At 39.7% G+C, this 17,690-nt stretch overlaps 1 protein-coding gene across 1 annotated transcript; it reads right to left on the reverse strand.

Moving 5' to 3' along the window:
* Positions 1 to 4,568: 4,568 nt before the first annotated feature.
* Positions 4,569 to 7,538, reverse strand: LOC145500736 (uncharacterized). The gene is made up of 2 exons (XM_081480261.1): positions 5,687 to 7,538; positions 4,569 to 4,645 (listed from the first exon to the last, which is right to left on the reverse strand). The coding sequence occupies exons 1-2, from the start codon at positions 6,827 to 6,829 to the stop codon at positions 4,574 to 4,576; spliced, it is 1,215 nt and encodes a 404-aa protein (XP_081336387.1). The 5' UTR covers positions 6,830 to 7,538; the 3' UTR covers positions 4,569 to 4,573.
* Positions 7,539 to 17,690: the final 10,152 nt, after the last annotated feature.

Here is a 17,690-nt window from a genome sequence, read left to right on the forward strand (position 1 = left end):
AAAAGATAAGCAGAAACGGCCTGAAACATGATAACGTAATTTACAAATGACAGTAACGGTAGAAAAGCACAGGTTTAGCTAAACTCGTGCTTTGTGAGCTTTCATTCTCATGAGAGAAAATGTGAACTGACTGACTACTCCTGGTAAACCTGAACAACACAATTAAAATGAAAAATTGCCTTTGACTTTGAAAGGAGCATTAATAGCAATGTGTTTGAGTTCCTGCAGTTCTTTGCAACATATAGTTAATTTCGTTAAGTAATGTAATTTACAACCACTCATAAAGCGAAAAATAAAATAGAAATGGAACATAAAAAGCAATTATCAATCAAAATACCCCTCTTTTCAGTTCCTTCTTACAAAAGTACCACAATTAGTGTTTTCAGTCAAGTTTAAGTACATTGTTTTCATTTTCAAAGATTTTAAGTTGCTCGATCTGTAACATTAAAAGGCGCACCCAGTTTTGCCAATAGGCTCCATTACGCAGATAATGCTGTACCTTTCAAGCCACAAGCCATCCTTTTGAGCAAGCCACTTGAAACTTATTAATTTTCGTCTTATTATGAAGGAGACCTCCAACTCACTGTCATCTTGGTCAATTTGTAATGCTGCTTTTCACTCACAAGTTGAATCCGCTTGGAATTCTTTGTCATGAAGGCAGCTAGGCAATAACAAGAACGTTTACTTTACCAGTACTTTTTCTGCTGAATTGCCAACCGCAGAATGAAGTTTCATCGTATTTGGAACTCCCTTGACTTCTTTGTACTTTCTTTCAAGGTATGCTTCTGCCTCACCGTACTCTTCTCATACTCTTCCCAGTTGGCTTGATAGCTGAGTTGGTAGAGCACTGCACCGGTATCGCAGAGGTGATGAGTTCGAATCCCCTTTCAGGCCTGATCTTTTCTCAAGCTTTAATTTCACAACTGCTAGAGTTGTTTATATAACTGCGATGATCAATCATGTCTTCATATCTTTCTCTGCAGTTCAAATATATGATCTTTCATGTATTCACTTGCATTCTTCACCATCCACGGGTATATAACGAACTCACGACATGATAAGCTCTCAGTTGGCTTGATAGCACTGCACCGGTATCGCAGAGGTATCGCAGAGGTTCCGGGCTTGAATCCCCTTTCAGGCCTGATCTTTTCTCAAACTTTCATTTCACAACTGCTGAAGTTGTTTATATAAGTGCGATGATCAATCATGTCTTCATATCTTTCTCCGCAGTTCAAATATATGATCTTTCATGTTTTCACTTGCAGTCTTCACCATCTATGGATATATAACGAACTCACAACATGATTAGCTCCCAGTTGGCTTGATAGCTCAGTTGGCAGAGCACTGCACCGGTATCGCAAAGGTCGTGGGTTCAAATCCCGTTTAGGTCTGATCTTTTTTAAGGCTTTAATTTCACAACTGCTAGAGTTGTTTATATAACTAGGATGATCAATCATGTCTTCATATCTTTCTCCGCAGTTCAAATATACGATCTCTCATGTATTCACCTGCATTCTTCACGATCTACGGGTATATAACGAACTCACAACATGATCAGCTTCCAGTTGGCTTGATAGCTCAGTTGGTAGAGCACTGCACCGGTATCGCAGAGGTCAAGGGTTCAAATCCCATTTAGGTCTGATCTTTTTTCAGATGATTTCCGATGATTCCGATGATTTCCGTGACCGGCTTCCAAATGGTTCCATACAACAGGAAACCTAAACTCACTCTTGTGATTAACTGTCACTGCAAAGATGCTCTTGTTCCAGTACTGTGAGTTGTGGCTGTCTGTCTATTGCCTCACCCTTCAGAAGGTGTTCTGCTAGTTGTTTTAGCTGGGAATACAGCAGAGTCACTAGATTTGCGTGTCCTCGGAACTTGTTCACTGCATTTTATACGACGTTGAAAAAAACCGCCTTTGAAACATCGTATCTGCAAGAAACAATTGAGCATTTTACCTTGTACATATTCTATGTTCGCAATAAACTAGACAATCGGGCAGTTTGGAAAGCGTAATCTTTGTCCTAATCATGAGCATAATTTTAACATTTTTTGTATAACTATATTAACTCCGCTGTAAACATTTAATATACATTATTTAAACCAGCTGCCTGACATTTTTAGGTTTTTAGTTATTTCTGGGAGCTAGTAACCCTTTAACTTTTCAAATCATCTTTTAAAAAATGTTTATACACTTCTAAATGGATAATAACATGTGTTGTTGTTTCATGTAAATTACTGTTACAGAAAACGGAAAATGTGTTCAATATAAACTTATGTGAAATATGTACAAAATGGGCATAGTTTCATTGGAAAGTCCAAAGCGTTAACTGGCTTAAAGGACATTTGAAAAGAAATTTTCTGCCATGTGACAACCTATTTTCAGCAACATGGGATAATATAAATACTTACTAAAGAGTAACCTGAAAAGCTAATTCAATGACATTTCTCTGGGTATGTCATTTGTTATTTAAGATCTAAATAAAATACATTTCAGTGATGTACAATGTCAGATAGGAAAATAAAAGAAAGCTCAAACCGTGTGACATCAGTGGTCCCTGTTAGCTGAGAATGGGTGTATAAGGAAAATGATAAAATTAAAAAACGTATGAATTTAAAAGGATGAACTCGTCAATTCAATCGTAAAATTGGACCAGACATTTATATTGCAAAAAATCGTGGGTCAAAAATATACACATTTGTTATATCTAGACTCCAAAGCCTTCTGTTCACCATCTCAACCCTGGTGCCGAATACTATGAAGATCTCCAGGCAAGGATAATGTCACAGAGCTTCACAGCTCTTTCATATGTCAAACCTATACCAGGTTTCACGAGAGGGCAAGTTATTATTAAAGGGACACTGCACTTACCACTGAGGGTGGTAAGGGGGGTCGAGATCACGTTTAACGGAAAATAAATTGGTCGTTTCACAATTCACTGGAAGCTGAACGATAATAGTTTTATTTTGCAGAGCAGTACCTGACAAATGATTAAAACCCACCAGGAAGTGAGAAAGGCTAACGATAGCGAGGATGGAAACGGATTGTAATATGGATTTTTTAAACAGCGTTAGGCTGTCAGGTTTAAAAGAGTTCAAGTTTGGCTCGAAAATCATTCAAATTTTGCAAAAATGATGCTGCTGTGTCAATGTTCGTAAGAAAATTGCTTTTAATTGTTTAGTTAGAGGTAATTAAGTTATTACATAAATGTAGGGACCATTTGGTGAATTTATAACAGCTTTTAGCAAATATATCGTGACATTGTCCCTTTAATACAGCTCTCTCGTCCTTGCCAAACCTTCATAGGATCTCCGGGAGACTCATTGCTCTTATGTTCACTGATAGAAACAATCAGTAATGAAAGCTATTTATTCAGCATACCTTTTTCGTCTCCTGACATTTGCATTAACTTCCATCCTGTATCGTTCCCTCCTGCAAACAGAGGGACGAACAAACTGCTCACTGGAGAAACCGCCTTTTCTTTGTTGGATAGCCTCCTGAAATTCTTGCCACAAATCATTCATGACAGAATAGTGATTTGTCGGAAAAGCATATCCTGTGCGCAATGCCCTTTTGGCCATCTCAAGCCTTTGTAGTGTTGGAACAGGCTCATCTTCCTCTGGCAGCATTTCCGCGTTATACACACCACGAATGTCCAGCAATAGCCTGTTATAGATGTCCACACCATAACGGTCACCCAGGATTCTCGCCTGATTGCAATCTATGTCTCCTTTGAGTCCCTGGAGTTCCTCCTGTAAAAATTGTCTTCCTTCACGCCACAGAGGTTGTGGTACTTGACAGTCCCTTCTTCCGGGACCCCTTGGCACCTCTTGTGTGTCAAATCCTAAGAGACTGCTTCGCATTTCAGTGAAATCTGCTGGGACTCCTTCAATCTGACCGAACGAACTGAGGTAGACCCGTTGGACAAAATTGATTTCCTGAACACCATTTACTTTTTCGTCATTAACAAACACGCCATGTAGCTGTGTAACTCTAAGGTCACAATCCATCCCCATCTCTGGGAGGTGTGTTTGGAAATTCAAGGGAAATGCGCAGGTACGGTGCGTCACATCTGGACTGCTGTGCTCTGATTACGTTGTTAGGGAAGGGCTCATTTCTTGCGACCTTTTCATCAAAAAGATCTTGCACAGCGGGCAGCACAATCTTTGCTTCTGACCAACTTAATTGCACTTGGCCTAGTACGGGGTAATGGTAAACAATCCAGGCAATCCGTACAATATCCCTCCATGCTGTTATTTTTAACGATACCATTCCTTCGTCAACCAGCCACTTCGCAGTATTCAAGATATGTTCATCTCAAATTTTGCTTACGCTCTCAAGCTGTCTAGCTAATTGTAGTTGCTGCAGAAAAGGATGGGAAATATCTCCCTTCAATTTCTTAGTCATAGATACTATGTTTTGTATCATTTCTTGTTGCGGAATTCCTTCCACGCATCTTAAAACGCTTTGCGCGTGCAAGATATTCAAATTGTCTTTGTAAGACCTGAACTCCAAGCTAGACACATACTGCTCGAGATCTTCTTGAGTTTCACCACCGACAATTCTGGCTACTCATTGTTTTAGTGAACCATCTGCCCTTTTTCTTCTTTTTGGCTGGCTTGGCGTCTCGCTTTCACTTTCCTCCTACAAGTAAGATACAATATTAGAATAACCATCAGGGCTTTTGGGCGAATTGCAATTAAGAGAGATTCTATATCAACGCTACAAGTTTCTGGTCAACCTCTAGCCGGCATAAAGAACTAATGCGCCAAGCGTGCAGCATCAACAAACTAATCAGGGCGGGTTCTTAGGAAGTAAATAATTCCTGCATACATGGTGAAAATTTAGATTGAGTGTAGGAGGCACGAACGTCTGAGGAAAGTTCCCTATTTCCTTCCAAACCACGGATCACTTGCAAAACAATATTAAGTCTAGAATCAACACCGACTTGCGCGTCATCGTGCACAGCGCAACTTGAACCTTTCTCAGTGCCCGCCATGTCCTCGTATTCCTGGTGCGTAGGACAATGAGATAGAGATATTGTATATATTGTTCTATTTAACAATTAGATTATGAGCTCCAGATTTCTATAAGGTGATAGTTGATGAGGCCGATGGCCGAACCAACTATCGAGAGCGCATAATCTAATTGTTTTAGTAGAATTCTTACTAAAATTTACTTCAAATAACAGTTTCCAATTATTTCTTGATGCATTATTAAACTTTGCGCCTGAAAAATATTGCTCGGATTTAAGTGCCATTTAAAATCAAAGTTGTGCGCACGCATCAGCTTTTTCAATAATTTCAACTTTTTTAAAAGTCAAGAAACCCTAAATGTCCTTTGTTTAAGCTTGTCAGAAATTCAATTATCCATTTGCGTCAAAATTTTCCTCCAAAACTTTGGAAAAACGAAAAAAAGTGGCCATTTCCAAGACGATCTCCAGCCACTGCACACTAATGGCTGATAGTGTTCAATGGCTCAGTCAATCCGATTACAGCATTTGCATTAGTATACCAGTAGAACTCTACTGATCAAGAACATAGGGTCAAAAGCACTGTTAAACGTTTTGTTTTAGCAATGCAGAACTTTCTTATATGGAGGTTTCACTGTGTAGCTTTCTATCTCAGTAACGATCTAGTGGCCCGAGAACCTCTCCTCTTTAAGTCTTACTTTTTATTTGCTTACCTCGTCCTCTTCATCTTCTTGTTCTACTGGGTTGTCTCCTACTTTTGTAGCTGCAGGTGATTGTTCGGAGATAACTTCCTCGTCAGAAACTCCTGAATGCAGAAATTGGTCTTCCTGGGTTTCTTGAGGAGTTGCCATCTGGATTTCGTCCTCCTGGGTTTCTTGAGGACTCGCCATATGGATTTCAAGTGATTGTTCGCAGATAACTTCCTCGTCAGAAACTCCTGAGTGCGAAAATTGGCCTTCCTGGGTTTCGTGAGGACACGCCATCTGGGTTTCCAGCTTGCTACTGCTGGATGTAGCCTGCAACTCGCTTTCTGCCGTTGTTTTTCCCGTAGCTACAGAAGACTGTTGCAAGAATGACTTCACTCCAGAAACCTCTGTACTTTGGCTTTCTTGGCTTTCCCCGGTGCTGCTGGGTGCGAAAATGGCATTGGGCGCCATCCATGTTATCACTGGCTGTACAGCGGCAGCATTCTTAAGGACAGGTAGAAGGAAAGTGCTTTCCAATTTGCCCTTCACCTGCTCTAAAACCCTACGTGTGCTTTCATCACCAACATTACGTACTGCCATTAAGACCTCGCTTTCTACTTCGTAAAAACCAATGATCTCAAACCCATGTGCCAGATACAGGGGTAGAGCAGGTACATTGGAGAATCCTCCTTTTAGAACAAGCTCGATGTAGGTACTAGCTCCATGGGGATCATTCTTTGCTCTATTTCTAACCTCCTCTATGGCACAGGAAAGAAGAATGTCTCCTAAACACAAGGAACGCTTGTCAGCTCTTCTAACACAATAGCTGACCTCCCACATCAGTTTCTGGGTCGTGACCCTCATGTCGCTGGCAACTGCATGCCCTGAAATAGATGTTAATTTGCTGGCTTCGTAACTCCATTTTTTGAGCAAAATCAAGCCAGAGGGATCGCTGGACTCCTTCGCGAAGGCGACAGTCATGATCTTGTCATCACTTTTGCCTTCATTACAAAACTGCTGGACGGCGTTCTTGTAACTGCTGACGATCAGCCAGTTGTTCTTGTCTTCATCTAGGCTCAGGATGGATTGCAGTCTTTCTACTGAACACTTCGTCAGTACAGTAGCACCGTCATCAAAAGTCTGAAAAAATATAGAATTGGATAAGCACATGTAACTAAAGCTGTACCTGTTTGAGAGAGTTTTCTATTTGAACAGGATGACTCCATAGCATCTGCTCTCCACCGTATTTTCGCGTAAAATGCAGACTCTGCCAAATGAAGGCCAGGCCCTAGTTGTTCAAAACCCAAATAACATAACCCGAGGTTAACGGGATAATTAATTGAGGAATAAAATTGTGTTTATTCATTGTTTAACTATCCTTCGATTAAACTCCATTAAGTCAGTAAAACCGGTCTGTAGCTGGAGTATTAGGGAAGGGAAGGGATAATTATGATGGTTATGATAATAGTGATGATGATAATAATAATAATAATACATTTTGAGGAGGGTGCTATCAAGCTAAAAACTGGCTATCCCCTAGTGCCCCAGGACCATGGTTTCGTCTCAACCCTAAGGACTCTAAGCAAACATTACGTGAGGATGATAATAGTAATAATAATAATAATAATAATAATAAACATTCTGAGGAGGGTGCTATCAAGCAAAAAACTGGCTATCCTCTAGTGCCCCAGGACAATGGTTTGGTCTCGGCCTTAAGGACTCTAAGGAAACATTACATGAGGACGACAATAATAATAATAATAATAATAGACATTATTTAACGAGGGTTAAACACTTAATAGCCAAAGGCTAATAAACTTGTGGCCCTCAGAAAATAAAATTGTGAATACAAATATACAGTATAATAAAAGTTCAAATCCTAAACTTGAGACGTGAGTATATTAATTACAATAAGATTAAAAACTTAAATTTAAAATGTCAAATCCTAGAATGGTCCAAATGTTGCTGCGCTGCGAAGATCGTTTTCCTACAAAATTGATGCGAACTTGTTGTTGAATAAAGAGAAACAGAAAGCCCGATAGTTATATCTCAACTATACTTGTCTTCTATGAAGACTAACACAAATGATTAAATTAAAATGAGATTTGTATGCTGGGCAAAGCTTACTGAATCAGGCATCACTGAATCACTGATCTTTCATGTTTACATTACAGCATGCAACGATTTCTATCTCTGAGACCAAAAATGTTGAGACTTCTTGCTTTGCACTAGTCGTGTAAAAAACTAAAAAGTTGGCCTATCGCCGAAGAATGGTCCGCCCATATTTGGTAACTACTCAGAGCATTCCGTACCGGGCCCAGTACTTTAAGGAAAATGTCCACCATTTTGACTTGTTTGTCTGCATTTTCATCCGATTAGCACGTTAATTCACCTCGCTAGGTGGGTTAAATTGAACCTTTAGTTTAATCCTTGGATAGTGCTAATCCAGCTTGGAGAAACAAAATTTAATCACAGGATAAATTTATTCTTTTGATTAGGACAATTTAACTGTGAATTAAAGTAAACTTAATATAAGCAAAAAAGGAGTTCTCTACCGCTGGAAAAATCCATTATTATTCAGTATAGTCTTACCTCAACCAAAAATGGACTGTGATCAAAACTGTTCACAAAATCTTTTGCCATTTTAGTAACCGCAAAAACAATTCAAGTCAGCTCTGAAATAACAAGTTTCCCTTTAAATTGCAGTGATTTGATCGTGATTATCCAAATAAGCCCTGGGGATGAGGTTGATCCAAATATGGGTGGTATCTCATCTTTCATATGACGTGGTCGAAAAACACGTACTCAATTCGCCCGACAAAGGCGGCATGTCGAGAAAAGTCTGTAAAATGCTTTTTGTTCTCTGAGTCCAATGTCAAGTGCGGCACGGAATCTGGTTAGTGCTAAATTTCCCTTTTTGCCATCAGAGAGAAATGGCTTGAGTCACAGAGAAGTGGGCATTAAGCAGACAAGTGAACGCATGCGATCTCGGGGACGAGAAAGGTATTCGATAGCGTTTTAATAATTGCTATTTCAGTTGTGTTTGTTCATTCTTATCCGACTTTTTCCCTGGTAATACCATCATCACATCAATACGAATTGACGGTAAAACAAACAAAGCTGTGAGGTCAACGCATGCAATTTGTTTTCGTGTTTCCTTCTAAAGACAGTTTTATAGATTGGTCACACCACTTCAATGAAAATTATTGAGAAACATTAATCCCAAATGAAGCACAAGTGCATTTCATTTGCTCATTAGTTATGCATGGGGCATGCACATGTGTCTCCAAGGAATTTTACGCTTTGGAAGACCTCGATTTCTACGGATTGTGCTGCGATAAAATTATCAAATTAGACTAAATCTTTCTATTTATAGGGAGCGAATTTTAATCTTAGTAATATTGAAATTGTTGGGTGAGAAAATGGTAACATTTACTTAATACAGACAGATCTCTTACAGTGTATTGGCATTTCGAATAATTCATCATTTCACCATCCCATTATTTACCAAACAGTATTTGGTTTCACTTTGTCCTCCGAAGTCAATAATAACTCATCTTCACGTATTCAATTATCTCAGCTTCTGTTGGGCATTTTGTCGCGCGACAAAGAAATAATATAATTTCTTTTCTTATCACTTTTAAACATCAAAGTTGAGTTCTTTCTGTTGAAATTTTTAATACCTTGGCCCTTCATTTATTCAGCTTAAAATAAACCATGTCTTGAAGCCTAATCTTGTGTGTGTAGTTATTGCGCACATGATTTATTTTTAGTGCTCATGCTCGTTCTGAAAAGTCAAAAAATCGCCGGGAATTTAGGCAGTTTTTCAATCATCGGAAAGCCTCAACACTTAAGCCACAAAAACTTCGGGAACGCTTTTTGTAGAATTGGCTGCTACGAGCGCTACAAATTCTCCCCGTGCTGGTAGATATTCAATGTTAAATTCTTCATCCTTGTCCCTAAGAATTTCTACTGAGCCTTCCCCTAAGCTTTGAGAAGCCACAGACTCTAACAAATCCAAAGCCTTGCTTTTCTTCTGAGCCAAAGGCCTTTCATCGTAATAATGTTTCTGTGTCCTGACCGAATGTTTCATTAATGTGGCAAATGACTCTCTTAAGGAATAATCACCGCTTTGAGGCAACATCAAAAAGTAATTCACAACAGCTTTTCTCATATCCACCATGGTTAATTTCAGATATAAATATCTCTCGAACAAGGCGGTAATGTAATTGCCATAAGAAGCCTGAAAAAACGGATCGCCTCTCTGATTGACAAAAAAGTAATCATGCTCTCTGCCACACAGCAAGAGAGGCCTTAATTTGGTGCAATAAAGTTTCAAGTAGTAAGTTAGAAAAGTAAGCGGTGTTAAATCAGGGCAATTCGGACCGTAAGTAGACCGAGTCTTGTAGTCATCTTCAAACAAAATGACACTGCCATCTTCGTTAAAACATAAAATTTTGATTCTTTGATTGATCTGCATTCTGTTCGTTGTAAATTTGGAGTGACTTAGTCTTTCACCCGGCCAGGGTTTGCGGCACAATATAACAATAGCAAGCATAAATTCATGCAACTCCTTGCCTGATTGGTTCCGCTCTTTTCCTGAACCTCCCATTTTAATTCGCGACAAAGTTCGAGTGATTCTGAATAGACAACCTTCTCCATCTGAGGTTCTTGGGCTAATGCGTCTGCCCACTCTTTTCTCGCTAAGCACTCCAGTTGTCTTTGAACGGCTCTAATTTTCTCCAAGACTTCGCTTGATTCCCCTTTATTCGAGCTGCCGTATCCGAGGGGTACTTTGCTGACATTGATTTAGGCCAAAATATGTCAGCTGCAGGTAATTGGTTTTACGCCTCGCTTATCCATAATGAACTGCACAAACTCTTGCACCAACTCCGGGTTTGCGCAGTGAATTAAGGCCGGATCGATATGCTTTATAGTTTTTCAAAAACCACAGAAATCCGCAAGTTCTTTTCAACATTTTTTCGATGGTGTTATTTCGTAAGGCAGTTCCTTCGCGATTGTAGTTTAGTTCGTCGGAGTAAAATTTTCTTATTTCGCACAATTCAGAACGTAAACCAGGTGACATTTCGGCTTCACTGAAAGTAACACCGGTTTTCTTATCTTTTTTGTCTTCGGAAACCTCTATTGAAGTGCAAAACTCCTCCCGAGAAATTTCGCTGGACTGGCCAGTCTCATCAGATTTTTTTTCAACGCTCGACAAAGCCTTGTGAGGTGTTGGTCTCCTTCTTTGTCTATCTCAGAAACAGATTCTATTATAGGCCCGCTATTATCATGGGTGCTGTTATTGTCATAATTGGACTGGTCCTTAAAAGTTTGATTTTTCTGTTTCTCAAAAACACCAATTTGAACGTGCCAAGGCTTTAACGGCATGGCTGGCAAAGAAAATTCGGCTCGCTGATGAATCGCAAATGGAAACTGAATGTTGCTAAACTGACTAGGAGTTTTGTTCTCCGCCTGACTGAAATTTAGTAGCAGCAGTCTATGAAGGCGCACCAAATTTTGTTCGCTCAGCAAATTGAAGGGTGCAAATTTAGAGGGAAGTGTTCTTCCTAGGTGCAAGAGTTCTGATTCTGTGCACGCAAGCGTGTTGATTTCGAGAAAACTCATAGCGTAACTAAGACGTTCGTCGATGTTAGAGAACAACTTTACCCTCGCTTCTAAGAAACAGTATAATATTTCCTTTCCCCGCCTGACTGGTACTAAATTGCCAAATAGACAAGACATTTTAAGAAACTTACTATAATCACAGTTAAAAACTTACTTTTTTAAATTAGCTTATGGTATGTCATAGTCTTACAATACATTTCCTAACTTGCATTATTTTGAAACACATTTTTCGTACATTTTTACCGTAATTTTAATCTTACATTGTAAAGCGCTTGAGTATTATCATCAATATTATTATTACTGAACAATGCGGCTTCAGTAATGTTATTGTATATCGTTCAAATAGTCTACGTTACGCTCATCTGAGACAATTCGTGTACTTATTTCTAACAATTAATTACAATTTTAAGGTCAATTTTGCTTAATGGTTGTCTTCATCCATGACATTGGGCAAAGTCTCCAGTAATAATCAGACAACGTTCAGCTTACCAAGCAGTGAGTTAAGATATCTGCATCAACTGACGGAAATCATATCACGTTAGCCGAGTCCTGTTTAAAACAAAACAGACAAAAATAGGTCAATTATAGCATCAATATAATGATTAAGAGACAATCGACCACTCTTGGGTATCGCAGCAAGGAGTAAAGAAACAGTAAAATTTAGAAAAAGGGTCCTCACCCTAACCCTAACCCTAAAAACCCTAACCCTAACCCGGTTTAAATCAACACTCTGAAAATTTCAGCTTATTTGGTTTAATTATAAAAAAATTATAAATGTTTTTCTGTTTCTGGCCCACCCAATTCTTAGGGTGGGCAAAGTAACCTGCCCTAGTGTAATCATTGAAACATAGGGATTTCAGTGTTTTCAATCTTCCTTTTTTTGGCTGGAAGGTACTTCAAACTAGCTACAAGTTGATGTCTTCAGATGTCTACAATCCTTAAACACTGAGGAGATATTTAGATGCAAAGTCATGAAAAAGTGGGCAAGGTAACACATTTTTGCAAAATGAGTGCCTTTTGAAAAAAAAATTCTAAAAAATCGAAATTTCTATATTTTCTTCTAAGCTTTCAGCAATCAAAAGGTCATTAAAGGTTCTAACTTTTTTGAAAGGTAACTCAGAATACAGTTGTATTTTCCAGCAGATATGAAGGTGCAAAGTTGTGAAATGTTCAAAATGGACATAAAATTTTACACCTTTTCACAACATTACAGTGAATAGACAATGCACTAACAGAATCCAAAGAATATTCACCAAAGCTACAGTTACAAACTCTTAACATATAACTTTATATAAAATGGGATTTATGCTCTATGTTATTGCATCTATTTGTAACTCCTTTACCATACAATGCAGTGGCTGCACGTGGTTTGCTGGGAAGAACTGACAAAAACATCAGTTGCCATTTTTTGGCCACCGAGGTGGCCGTTTATTTTTATAACAATAAACTTCTACTCTGAGAAACATTAAACAATCAAAATCATTCCCAGCAAAGGTGGGGGAGTACCCACACAAATATTAAAAAAATACCATTTTCCCTATCCCAAGGGAGGGTGGGTGGGAAATTACGAACTGCGTGTAAAGCACGAAAGTTTGGGAAAAGTGGACAGTAGCTTGGCCTCGTCTGCTTAAATATAGGTTTTCCAAGGACCCGGATGTCCCCCCAACCCTTTGCTGGGAGACTGGCACTAACCAGATGCATAAAACCATTTATTCCCCAGTGGGGTGAATAAATCTCCTTTATGGTCTATGTTATTGCATCTATTTGTAACTCCTTTACCATACAATGCAGTGGCTGCACGTGGTTTGCTGGGAAGAACTGACAAAAACATCGTTTGCCATTTTTTGGCCAACGAGGTGGCCGTTTATTTTTATAACAAACTTCTGAGAAACATTAAACAATCAAAATCATTCCCAGGAAAGGTGGGGGAGTACCCACCAAAGCCCTGAACACATATGCGATGTAGGGCACCCCCACGCGAAGCAACTGCACTGTCTCACGTAATTACACGTATCATTGGCATTCGTCCAATTCTACTTCACAAAACAGTGACCACTTGGGCCTCCATTTTATGTTAAAAGTTCAGCACTCTTAATTAAGTGTCCAGTGTTCATACCATTAAGTGTCCAATGTTCAAAGTTCAACTGCTAACAATATCTATTCCCAATACTGGGTAAAATGTTTATTATTAACGTAACAACACAATTCAGTCTCAGCAAAACAGTAATAATTATATAGATTATGGTACATAATTAATTTGGTGAGCTCTAACCTTGGCCCCTGCTCAAAGGTTAAAACTCTGACCTCTAACATTACTTATTGCTGAAACCTTTGGCCCCTACTCAAAAGGTCCCCTTCTAAGTAACTTAACACCTTCTGAAATCCACCATCTCTTGACCTTTGGCCCCTGCACAAAAGGTCAACAGATTTAGGACTAGTCCCCTTACTAAAGAGGCAGATTCATAAACTTTTAGATTGAACCCTTGGCCCCAGCTCAAAGGGTCAAAATCAGTACACTAGAAAGAACACTGCAAACTCGATCATACTGAAGGCGTTAACCTGTGAACGCGGACATGTATGTCAAACGGTTACTATATGATGCAAGGCCATTGGGCATAATAGAAAGGCTATGCTTGCAAAGTCACAATTCTGTCCGTATGGGAGTCTGGGTCCTGGGTCCCTCCACCAGGTTGGACGTCACTTGTTGTATCACTTCTTCCACTGGCATTTGTGTCCTTGCGACTCCATCTCTTTGAGGGCTGTCAGTGTTGCTTGCTTGCAATGCGTCTGGGACAAACTCTATTTCTGGCTGGCTTGCTGCTTGGGGGTTTGTCACCTTGATTCCTGCAAACTCTTTTGCATGGCAGCTGCGATGTTTTTTCCCAGGTTTTCTAACCAGCCAGTGTTTACACTTTGCCCTTCTTGTGCTGGGGGTTGATTCGTACCCCTTCTCTGTTGTTGAACCTCTCCAGCAGCTGGGTGAACAGTTAAATGGCTCGGGTGAGGATTATTTTCAGCCACACGTCTCCTGCTGGCCACTCTGGTTGCATAGCTAGAAGCTTTCCTTTTTGGAGGCATACTGTTAACAGATGTTAAAAAATTTTATATAGTACCATCATGTTCCAATATCTAGTCACCCCAAGGCATGTTCAGACCCTGGTGATATTACCATGTATGTGTATTAGACTTTCCAGAGTCTCCCTTGAGTTTTCATTCTCTCAGCGGCCCTGTAATTGCATAATTGGCTCGAAGCAAGCAGCCCCTGCCGAAAATTTATCATGCCAGAAACCGCACCCTTGTATCTGTAAAAGGGGTGTCAGGTACACCCATTTAATTGGGAACATAGCACTCGCTTAATCCCCCATGCACTGTTGAAATTGAGGAACATAATAATATTCTAAGACACAGTCTCATGGTACCCAGTACCCCGGGAGATAACGGGGAGGGGGGGGGGGTAACACAGTACCCCAGCATAAACAATATCATACTGAGACACAGTCTCACGGTACACCGTACCGCAGGAGATATTCTGAGACAGTCTCACGGTACACAGTACCACGGGAGATAAAAAAGTGGGAGGGGGGTACACTTTACCCTAAATAACTATGACATTAACAATACGAGACATAATCTTGTGGTACACTTGCACAGTACCAAGGCCATGGCCATAATAAGCTCAAAATTATTAATTACATTTCATTTAGAACTGAAGGCAAGAGTATCTTAAACGTATACCCCTAATCTAGCTTGGTTTGCCTCAAATTAACAAGCATTGAAAAGCAGCAGCGAAAAAACATTCCAGATAGCTGAGATCTGCTGTGAAATACGAGCCCTAATAACTGAGCTATAAGTTCATGCCCATCTCTCTTTCAGTTCAGGGCAAATACAATCGATCCTTGGTAACTTCTATACAGCGCCTGCTGACCTGCAGCGTTCAAATGAATCCCATCCCGGGTAAAAATGTTTTGCGACGGATTACATAAGCCACAGTGAATCCAGAACTTCGCCCCATGAATGCTTTTGACAGCTTTCTTTAGTGAACCATTTAATTACCAAACCCTTTCGTTGTATTCCGTAAATGGTTGTTTTTTCCGGGGTAAAACTTGGCACAAAATTAAACATCAAAGCTTCAAATCCTTTATCAGAATCTCCACAAGCGCGATAATCGACAACGCGACTGTGTTAGGGTCCGATTGCTCGTCGCATAAATCGTTTGAGCTAATGTCCAGAATCACAACATTGGGGGCGGTGACACGAATGTCTTGTAAGTCATGCTTTATCAGTTTGTGCACTGTTCTTCCCCCGATTCTGATTGTTTTGATGGTACACGTACTTTCTAGACCAAATGTGTGCGAATAGCAACCCTCTTCTTGGTTACGTTCAATGAATTCGGTCATTCTTCGAACGAAGGAATGGCCCACTAACAAAGCACATGGCATGTGAGCCATTGAGTCACACCGCACATTTTACTGCGTGGAAAAGAATTCGTCTCAGTAAAGAACAATGTTTATACTTAACTTGTTTGGCATCCGCTCTCCGAATTAGGGGCTCTCTTTTCCAGAAGTCAAGCGGACAAATCCCGCACAAATCCTGCTCTACTTGCAAAAAATTATGAACTGCATGTAAAGCACGAGTGTTTGGGAAAAGAGGACAGTAGCCTGGCCTCATCTGCTTAAATATAGGTTTTCCAAGGACCCGGATGTCCCCCCGACCCTTTGCTGGGAGACTGGCACTAACCAGGTGCATAAAACCATTTATTCCCCGGTGGGGTGAATAAATCTCCTTTTTATTGCACTATATTTCGTAGAAGAAATTTAAAAGCTCTTGAGTTTAGGGCCATTGAAATTTTAAAGTGGGAAAATCTACACTAGGTTGACAAAACCACACCTCGTGACTTTGCACTTTGAAAATTCTAAAAAAATAGAATTTTAGGGTTAACTCAAAGGGCTTGCTACAGATAGTGCAGAAATTGTTCCTTAACATCTGTGCAAAGTTTGGTGCAAAACGGTAACTTTTGAAATTTTTTATGAATTTTTTTGTGTCAACCGGTTTTAGGGTAAATTCCAGCGAAGCTTTCATGACATACTCATTCACACAAGCTTTTGGAGGGGTAAGTCATGCTTTTTTTGCTCCGTCTTTTTCACTGTTTAGCACCCTTAAAACACTGCGTAGAAGCAATCCAACTATCGGAAGAGTTGTATAAGGTGCTAGAGCAATTGCCTTGTACATTTTTTTCTCACAGCACGTGGTTGCTTCTGCGCAGGCTCCAGTCAGAGTTTAAGGGTGCTCTCTGACCACTTTATAATTCAAGGACCTCGTCAATAGGACTAGGGGACCTTTTTATTGATGTTTTGATGTTGCATTATGTTTGTTCATGTTGTAAGGAACCGTTTGGTGTTGATTTTTTTGAAATCGGTTCCTTCGTTAATTACTTATGATGTCATTTATGTCAAAACTTTACACCTAAATAACTTAGCGAGGTTATCACTATTTGGCCAGCTTATTCTTTATCGAGCTTTGCCTCAACATGGGCTACGCGCATGCTAAGTTTGATAGCAAACGATAAAATCCTTCAAAAGTTATTAACGGTTGAAGTTTTTTTCAAAATGGCGGACACAAGTTTCTCGGTACCATGCTCTCGGCGTTTTTTTTTAACGTGAAAACGAGGAGAACTTTAACTGTCTATAACTCAAAGAGGATTTAACCATTTGACTTGAAATTTGGAGGATTAATAGAATGCGCACAGAGGTATCTGTTCTGCTCATGGCGTAGAATGCCTATTGTTCTTGGGACATTTACTTACAGTTCGAAAAAGTGTATAGGTGTGTCATGACGCTTATTAATATTCATCGATGCTCCGAACGAGCTGTTTTCATTGGTTGCTATGAATGCGCGACAATACTCATTACCTCATGATGAGGCGGTAAATTAAACAATGAACTCTCCGCCTATTGTTTCTTTCTTTGTTTCAATGAACTCAACGTGCTTTTGTTATTTAAATATCGAAACAACTCACCGCACGCGTGTGTTTTTTGTTTGTTTCGCAAAAGTCAAACATCCACGCATTAACTCATTTTCGCGTAATGGATTTGCACTTGCTTTAAGGAGGTTTCGTTGTGTGGAATTTGTAACACTGGAATCAAAGCTCACTTCATTTATCTTCATTGTGTCTGCGCGAGCAAGACAATTGTGTCGTAAATAAAACAATTCTTTCACTCTGTGCAGTTTGCGCACGGAAGCGAAAACGAGCTATAAACAAACTATTTGTTCCGTCTTAGGATGCTTTTTAACTTTCGCGTATCCAGAACAGCCGGTGAGTGAATTTAAATAATGGTTGCTAAATGCATGAATGCTTAAAACACGTGGGCAAAAAAAGTGGTCTGACCACTGATCAAATCGCAGT

Source organism: Orbicella franksi, chromosome 10, assembly GCF_964199315.1.
Source record: "Orbicella franksi chromosome 10, jaOrbFran1.1, whole genome shotgun sequence".
NCBI classification, from domain to species: Eukaryota; Metazoa; Cnidaria; class Anthozoa; order Scleractinia; family Merulinidae; genus Orbicella; species Orbicella franksi.